Source organism: Echinops telfairi, unplaced genomic scaffold (genome assembly GCF_000313985.2).
Source record: "Echinops telfairi isolate 266 unplaced genomic scaffold, ASM31398v2 ScPeMD7_7469;HRSCAF=8507_0, whole genome shotgun sequence".
Taxonomy (NCBI): Eukaryota; Metazoa; Chordata; class Mammalia; order Afrosoricida; family Tenrecidae; genus Echinops; species Echinops telfairi.
The window spans coordinates 81421108-81430144 of NW_022111372.1; the positions used below are offsets into that span (position 1 = coordinate 81421108).

Genomic DNA, 9037 nt, shown 5'->3' on the forward strand with positions numbered 1-9037 from the left:
TTATCTATCCTGGATTCCCTCTGTTTCCAGCTCTTAACTGTACCAGTGTACAGGCTCTGGTCTAGCCGGATTTGTAAGGTAGAATTGGGATCATGATAGAGGAGGGAGGAAGCATTAAAGAACTAGAGGAAAGTTGTATGTTTTATCATTGTTACACTGCACCCTGACTGGCTCTTCTCACCATGACCCTTCTGTAAGGGGATGTCCAATTGCTTACAGAGGGGCTTTGAGTCTCCACTCTGCACTCCCCTTCATTCACAATGATATGATTTTTTGTTCTGGGTTTTGATGCCTGATACCTGATCCTGTCAACACCTCATGATCACACAGGCTGGTGTGCTTCTACCGTGTGGGCTTTGCTGCTTCTCAGCTAGATGGCCGCTTATTTATCTTCAAGCCTTTAAGACCCTAGATGCTCTGTCTTTTGATAGCTGACACCATCAGCTTTCTTCACCACATTTGCTTATGCACTGACTTAGTCTTCTTGGGAAGGTGAGCATCATGGAATGCCAGGTTAATAGAATAAAGTGTTCCTGCATTGAAGTAGTACTTGAGTAGAGGTCCAATGTCCATCTGCTACCTTAATATTAAACCTATAAATATATGTACATGGTTCTATTTCCCCATCATCATATATCCATATATTTACATATTTACATGCCTGTATTTACACCTCAATAAATGCCCTTTATTTCGAAGGGACCATTGTTAACCCACTGCTTTCTCTCCTTCTAGCCTTGCTGCTTCTAAGGAGGCTGACGCTGCCCGCTCCGCTCCCAAGCCCATGTCGCCTTCGGATTTCCTGGATAAGCTCATGGGGAGAACCTCTGGATATGATGCCAGGATCAGGCCCAACTTTAAAGGTAGAGAGCACTTTCTTTCCTGACCCCCGAGGATGCATGCTGCTGGATTTTAGAAGCAAGCAGCAGTGGTTCAGTGTGTTAGCAAATACCTGATATGAATCCCTTGACTTATTCCCTCTACCCAAGGCAGACAATGCTAATTCCGTCCAGTCCCTGAGCCCAAAGCCTTGGAGAACTGAATGCAACAGGATTCTGGTGGCTTAGCAAGGAGTCACTATGTGAATTAGGACTTGTTATCCCTGAGGAGCCCTGGTGGCACTGTGGTTAAAGCACTCAGCTGTTAACCAAAAGGTGTGCAGTTAGGACCCATGAACTGTTCTGAGGGAGAAAGATGTGGCAGTCTGCTTCTGTAAACATTATAGGGTCACTATGAGTCAGTGTCCACTCAGGACCAGTGAGTTTGGATTTAGATCACTAGCCTTGAGTGGACACACTGGTGGTTTTACTGATAAAACTGGTACAACTCTCCCTTTTTAGGAAAGAGAGTCGGGGAACCCTGGTGGGACTGTCAGTTAAGCATTGGACACTAACCATGGGCTGGCAGTTCAAACCCACCAGCCTCTCTGAAGGAAAAGATGAGGCTGTCTGCACCCAAGAAGATGGACCACGTCTCATTACACTAGACAGGGTCCTTGTGAGTTGGAGTCAACTTGATGGCAGTGGCTATGCAAGAGACCCACGTTCAACACCGCACCAAGGCCCCTCAGGTGTAGCTACCCACATCTGTCAGTGGAGGCTATCATGTTGCTGTGTTGCTATGATGCTAGACAGGTGTCTGTGGAGCTTCCAAACTGAGACTAGGAAGAAAGGCCTGGCAGTCTTCTTTTTTAAAAAACAGGCAAACAACACCAATCTGATCCTCAACTGATGGTGTTGGCACAGTGTTTTGTTCTGTTCTGTTGGTCCTCAGACCCCCCACTTGGCAGCAGCTGACAGGAAGCGCTGTCCTGGGTATAAAGAGGAGAAGGGAAAATGTGGAATATGGAGATGTGGGTTGAATTTGGCCTTGAATACAAACTGACCCTTTGACCTTGGATAAGCCTCTTCCTTTCCCTAGGCCTCAGGTTGGTCATCTCTGAAGGGATGGAGTTGGCTGGCGTCATGGTTTTTAAACTATGAGTCCTGGAGCTCTGGGGCGTAGTGAGCACCTGCTTTTCCCCGGGTCACTCCCCTTGACCAGCAGGGGCTTTGCACTAAAACTCACCTGCTGAAAGGCCCCACGGACTAACAAATCACTTTGAAATTCTTAAGCCTAAATCCGAATTACAACGTCAAAGGCCTACAGGGTTTGGGTAGGTATTTTAAGTGAGTAAAACAATAGAAAGCGGTAGAGCCAAACTGTGAAGAAATGGAGATATACATAGACCCTCCTCTACATGGAACCGGTAACCAAGTCCAAACCCACTGCCATCAAGTTGATTCCAACTCATAGTGACCCTGCCTATATGGGGTTTCCGAACTATAGATCTTTACAAGAGACAGCCTCATCTTTCTCCACCAAGTGGCTGCTGGGTTTGAACCACAGACCATATGGTTAACAGTCTGGTGATTGTCTGACAGTACCCCCAGGGCTCCTTCTAAAAGAAATAAAACAAGAAAAAGAAAAATCCAAACTCACTGCCATCAAGTCACTGCTGACTCAAGGCAAGCCTCTCAGGCTTTCTGAGACTAACTCTTCACAGGAGTAGGAAGTCTCCAATTTCTCCTACCTGAAAAGGACTGTCTCCCCTTAATCCTAGCCTGGAGATGCCCTACAGAAATATAAGCTGGGGTTGCCATATCATCCAACATTCGAAAAGAAATCAAGATTATGCCAGAAATTTTCTGACTCTTGTGAGCCAGACATGCCGTTGGGCGCCAGTTATCATCTCTAATCCAGGTGATCCAAGCAGGTCCTTTCTCACCATCACGGGAGAACCCACTGTCTATAATAATAAGGGACCAATCCTGCTGCTGTCTAGCCTAGCCCATGGTGGCCCAGGTATTACAGAAGAGGCTTGCCAGGCCTTTCCTTGCACGGTGCCATGGGGTGGGGTCACACTACCAACCTTTGGCTTAGCAGCTGGGTACAAACTGTTGGCTTCACCCAGGGACCTAAGAAGGGGGCAGTGACATTTATTCATTGGTGCTTTAGGATGTGGGAGACCGCTTCGGACTTCGGAGCAGAATTAGGGAGCCGCACTCTTGAGGCCTCTCTTGGGAGTCTGTGAGTGTTGCTCCTCATTCCAGCACTTTGGCAACCATCTTAGACCCAGACCCACAGTTTGCCTCCTAATCCATTCTTGATTCCAGATGCCCGGCTTCACTATCCCCTTTGGTTCAAATCCAAGATCAAATAAGGGATGTGACAGCTGGTACCAACCAAGAACCCACCCTCACTGCCATCAGTCAGTGCCGACTCACAGCCACCCAATAGGACAGGGTAGAACTGCCCCTGTGGGTTTCTGAGACTGTAGCCCTGGGGGCGCAGGGGTTATGAATTTGAGCTGTGGTCCTCAAGGTCTGCAGTTTGAAACTCCCCAGCTGCTCCTTGGGAGAAAGATTGGGCTCTCTGCTTCCAACAGTCAACAGTCTCAGAAAGTGACAGGAGCAGGTCTACCCTTCCCTAAGAGTCGCTGTGGGTGAACACACAGCAGCTAGTTGTTGTTGTTGTTGTTGTTGTTGTTTAACCTCTTTACAGGAATAGAAAGCCCCCTCTTTCACCTATCAGCCAGTGGTCTCAAATTGCTGACCTTGCGTTAACAACCCACTGTGAAATCTGCTACCAGCCCCAGGGTTCTTATCAAACATCCTAATATTAGCTCACTTTGTCCTCATTCTCCAAGTCCCCTTCTCAGAGGAGTGGCCCTGAGACCCCTTACCTTGTTTGCCTCGAGGCTGCCCTGCTCCCCCAGCACCTGGCCTTTGAACACACACCCCCAGCATTGTTCGCACACTCCTGGTTACCCTCGGCACTGTGGTTGCTGCCACAGCTTCCTCAGCTCCAGCTTCTGCAACAGACTCCCGGTGGCAAATCCGCTGCTGGGCCAGGCAGGGTTAGATAGCACTGAGTGCAGCAGGCTGGGCCTGAGAAAGGTAGGGCGACAGCACGAGAAGCCCACTTTCTCAGTTCCTGCCCTGATCAGACTTAACTCTGGAGCTTTCTGTGAAATCTTCTAAGCTAGGAACGCAATCAAATCTCTTTTTATAACACCGTGAATCACAACAAACACGTCTAACAACTGGTTAAGACCCATGGCCACTTGACTGCCTCCTCTGTCCAGCATTCCAGTCCGCTCCGCCGCCTGGTGGTAAGACTGGAGAGTGCACCCTGAGGAGCCACACCAGCACTCCGTTTGGTGCCTGCGTGCATCCAGGGTTCCCTTCTGCGCGCACCTCTGCGCGTGGCACAGAAAAGGCCCTCAATAACCCTTTTGTAAACGAATAAATGAGTAAACAAAAGAATATACAGGGTATTAGAGTGGCTAAGTGGTTTTCCCAAGTCCTGCTATCATCAGTGATATACTAGTGATTGTTTAATTTACTTACTTATTGAGCAGTGGAAATTTTAATAAACAAAACTTCAGTCCCACCCGAAAAATCCTGGGATCAGGGCTCTTGCCCTCTTCACACTCAGAACATGGCCCAGAACACTTAGGTCCCAAATCCAAAGGATGGGATCGCCTCTCAGATGGCTTCAGCTAGTGGCTTCGGATTGCTCACGCGTAGCTAGCAGCCCAACAGGTACCCACGCCACCACCAGGGATTCCCCAAAGCCCCGTGCAAACCAGCAAGCTCTGCAAAGGCCACGTGCAGAGGAGGCCGCACTGTGACCCAGGACACATTGGGAAGAAGCCTGCATTGTTTGGAAACTCCACAGTGATTAATCATTCAGCTGTTCCTTGAAGCAACAGAAAGCTCCCCTGCTTCTCACGCTCAGCACAGCCCGGGAGAGCAGGCACTTTGTCCCTCTTCCCACCCCCACCCCCCAACAGAGTGACAATGCAAATCAAGGCAAAGTGCATGCAACTGGATTCTTTTCCTCCCTCTGCTCACCTGCCTGAGCGTGACCCTGAAGATGCCCGGTATGCCAGGTATATTCTGGGCTTTTATTTCTGCCCCTTCAGAATGATACCATGGGACCTGGCTCTTCAGCTCCAAGAGCCTGCGTCTCCCCTAAGCCTGTGAGTCTTATAATGGCTCCCAGGATCAGGGGCATGGCCCAATGCAAACACATACACAAAAGCAAAATTAAACTTTAATATTTAATGAAATATATACATTATCCTGCTGCCAAATGCAGCCGGTTTGTAATTTTCTCAAGGATAATTTAATTTCAGATTTATTTCAATGAACCACACCTCCCCATGGGGTCCTTTTGTTGGCTCCTGCTCACACACATAAATCAGGATCTAATTTATATGGGAGTCACAGCGCCCGACACTGGCAGGCCCTGGGTGGGAACTCGGCTCGTCGCCATTGCAGGCGTGGGCAGTCACTCTTTGGGGTTTGTTCATGGAATGAGTCTAAATGAAAAGAAAACCCAAGTCGGGGGCAGTGGGGCGGCTTTGTTTAGGTGCAAGTGACAAAGAGGCAGATTTCAGCTCAGCATAAAGAAAAAAAAAATGTTTACGAGACAGAGCTACTAACTAGCGAGGGCTACTCCAGACACAGAGATGCTCGGGCCACTGGAGAGAAAAGGCCTGACGAGCTGGTCCCGGGGTTTCACACACATGATCATGAAAGGCAGCTAGTCTAGAGCAGGGGTTGACTCCGGTTAACTTGCAAAACCACACACTAGTTCTGGGCCTATCCTCAGAGACTGTGGTTCACTGATCTGGGGTTGAACAGGTAATTTACTCCAGGCCAAAGTCTGGAAGGCAATTGATCAGGTGACCTTGAAAAGCATCTTGGAGCCCTGATAGTCACTAGCCCTGAAATTCAAATGGATGGCTTCCATCCCCCACGACCATTGGGTTGATACTAACTCATCGTGGCAGTATAGGACAGAGGAGAACTGCCTCTGTGGGTTTCTGAGACTGTCAGTCAATCTTTATGGGAGTAGTCAGCCTCATCTTTCTCTCAAGGAGCAGCTGGTGGATTCAAACCGCTGACCTGGCAGTTGGCAGCCCAAGACATAATGGATGGCTTCCATGAGGGAACTCAAACCATTTGACATGAGAGTGACTGTTCTGATCAAGAGCTACTCCCCTCTAGATTAATGGGGGGAATTGAGATGGGGAAAGCGGAAGCAGTGTGCCTGAGCCAAACAGCCAGGAGAGCTCTGGCTTTGTCTGAAATCCAGAAGTTTCGATAGTCTCTTGAGGAAAAAGCCTGGGTTCTCACTCCAAGAGTGGGTTCCCTCCTCCTCGCCAAGATTTCTGAAACGCGAGAGATCTTGGCTGAGTTTAGGTTCGGTTACTTTTTCAAGAGGAATAGAAAAGAATGGGTTCATAGACACACTGGGACATCGATCTCCTCCTGTCTACAATCAGAGAACTTGCCTTCCGGTTCTAGCTACACCACTGGACAGCTCAGGGAGAGTGGCTCAAACAAACTCTCTGCACTCAATCGGCCTGTGAAAGCGTGACCACCGTCTAGTCTGCCCAACTCAGTTATCTCATAGGACCGACAAGAAAGCAGACCTGGAAAATTCGGCACGCTGCAAATGGCAAATGTCAATTGTCATGTGAAGGATTGTGATATAATATCCAAACCCTATGGGTCGGTGGGAGAACTCTCATCTTCCATACAGGAGATCCAGGTTCAATTCCCAGCTGATACATCATTTTATGTACACCTACCACTCATCTGTCAGTGGAGACTTGGGCGTCATTATGAGGCTGAAAACGTTTCAGCAGGACTTCCAGACTATGATGGACTAGAAAGATCCGCCTGGTGATCTGCTTTAGAAAGTCAGTCACAGACTTACAGTGGAGTAGTATACCCCTTTGGGCATTTATTAGCAGGCCTGAGAGAACTTTGTAACATATCCTTATAACCAACTCAATTCCAAGCATTTATCACCGGCATTTCAACTTGTTAACTACCTTAATCAACCCTTTAATTATGAAAAAAAGAAGGAAAGAAGAAAAATCAGCCACAGGAAGCCCTGGGATGACCAGGTTCACTGCATAACTGAACCGGAGAATGGCACAGGACCCAGCATGCAGCCTGTTTCTCTCCATGCTGCCTCGTTTGGACACAAGTCAGAGGCCAACTTAATGGCAACTAACAATAACCACCTCAAGGCCAACCCTAGGTCATCGCTCATCAGGTCCCCTGAATTGCCTCTCTCTCCAGAGCCTCTCTGTTCTAGAACCTTTTACCTTACTTATCATACTTACCCTCACTCACTCCCTAACTAGTCACTTTATGCCAGCGCGTGGGAAGCCTGGTGTCAGTTTGTGTGACCTTGAGCTTGCCCTTTCCTTTCTCTGAGATTCACCCCTATTAGTATCATCATTAAGACCACCAGTCCCAGGAATTACAGAAATCTGAACTCAAGCAGCAGCTCAACCACTGACTGGCTGTGTCTCTGTCTCCTCGACTGGACAATGGAAGGCTGGAACTACATCTGTTCATAAGATGACATGGGCTCAGCGCTAAGTAAATAGTAGCTGCTGTTGTTAGTGGCACAAAGTGAGACTGGCCTTCAGTTAGATAGTGGTCTGTCCTGCGTGAGATGAGCAAACTGGAAATATGCCCCCACTTCTTTCCTTTCCACTGCAGCAGGATTCAAAACGCTTGGCTGAGAAATGTTTAGTAAAGATGTAAATTCCTTCCCTTGGAATTTCTCAGCTGGTCATTTATGTCAACGCCCTTTCAGGCGATCATAAGTTCAAGGCAGGGAACTTGCTGTTCCTCACGATTCCCAAGGTGGCCTCCAAATGTTGTAGCCGCAAATTAGAAGGCAGCCGATTGGGGTTTGGGGAAGAGATTTCAGCCATATGGCAGGCTGATGACTCATCCCGTGTTAATGAAAGCACATCCTGACTGGGGCTCTGGTGTTCTGTGCCTGGCACTCACTCGGGGACCAAGGAGTCTGGCAGAGTGATGTTAAATGGAGCCTGGGAATCCCAGGTGCGTGGGAGTGGGGTGGAGGGTGGCAAGCAAGGGCCTTCTCTACCCAGGGGCATCTATCCCTGGAGCCAGGGTTCCCAGGAGTGGATCCTCTCTGGTGGGCTTCTTCATGGCCAGCAGGCTGAACGAGAATCTCTCTCTTGATTGGCAGGTCCTCCAGTGAACGTCAGCTGCAACATTTTCATCAACAGCTTTGGTTCCATTGCTGAGACAACCATGGTGAGTGATCACAACACAAACTGCTAGCTCCTGCTGCGAACGTCTCTCTCCCTGAAAGCTTGATCCTCTGCCCTAGTCTTCCCCAAGGAGGAGGAGTCTTGGGTTTTTAGATCTGCAGTGGTATACCAGGAGACTGGTGTTTTTACTGCCCTGTTCTAGCAATGTTTTGAGTTAAGACATCATATCTGAAATATGGACCAATGGCTAGCAGGCTTAGGACAGGCCATGCATCCAGGATTGCAAAAACACAGTTTAACCAACAGGCTAGATTTTCAGATTGAGGAAAAAGAATTGTGAAGACCTGCCCATGGTTTAAAATTCAACGTCAGGGTGACCCAGACTGATGGTGGCGGACGTTGAAATGGGACGGTGGCTGGGGATGATGGTTCTCTTCACTCTGATTCCACCTGCATGTCAGTAACCCTTTCCATGATGAACACAGCTAATTAAACCGGTGATACTCGAAGAAAAGATAGTAGGAGAATAATGCCAACAGTGGTCACAGTGATTATCTCTGGGTTATAAACTTGGAAATCATGCTTGTGTGTGGTGTTGTTTGTTTCTGCGCGGAGTCAAGGTTACACTGACCCAGGGAAAGGACCTTGGTGCTGTGGGGGCAGCGCTCCTGCCTTGCCTGTGAAGACGCGGCTTCAGTTCCCAGCCAGTGCACCTCAGGGTTCCCACTCCAGATTTGACTACCTTAAAGTCCCCGGAACCTCCAGTATCTCTGGCTGGCTGGCTGCTCCAGTCTCATCTAGGCTTCCACCATGGCTTGCTCAGATGATGCCCAGAGGGATTGTTGAATTCCAACTCACCCCTCTCCATCCATCCTTCTGCATACGAGAGGCCCTGCAGCAGAAAAGACCAGGTGATGTGCACCTGCGAAGATTACA

The 9037-nt window shown here is 48.7% G+C and overlaps 1 protein-coding gene across 1 annotated transcript in view; it reads left to right on the plus strand.

The window, feature by feature from the left end:
* GLRA1 (glycine receptor alpha 1) overlaps positions 1-9037 on the plus strand; it is a 161139-nt gene that overhangs the window by 62394 nt on the left and 89708 nt on the right. Inside the window, exons 2-3 of the mRNA XM_004696737.3 lie at positions 736-863; positions 8077-8144. Coding sequence (XP_004696794.2) covers positions 736-863; positions 8077-8144 — 196 coding nt within the window. The remainder of the gene's footprint in view (positions 1-735; positions 864-8076; positions 8145-9037) is intronic.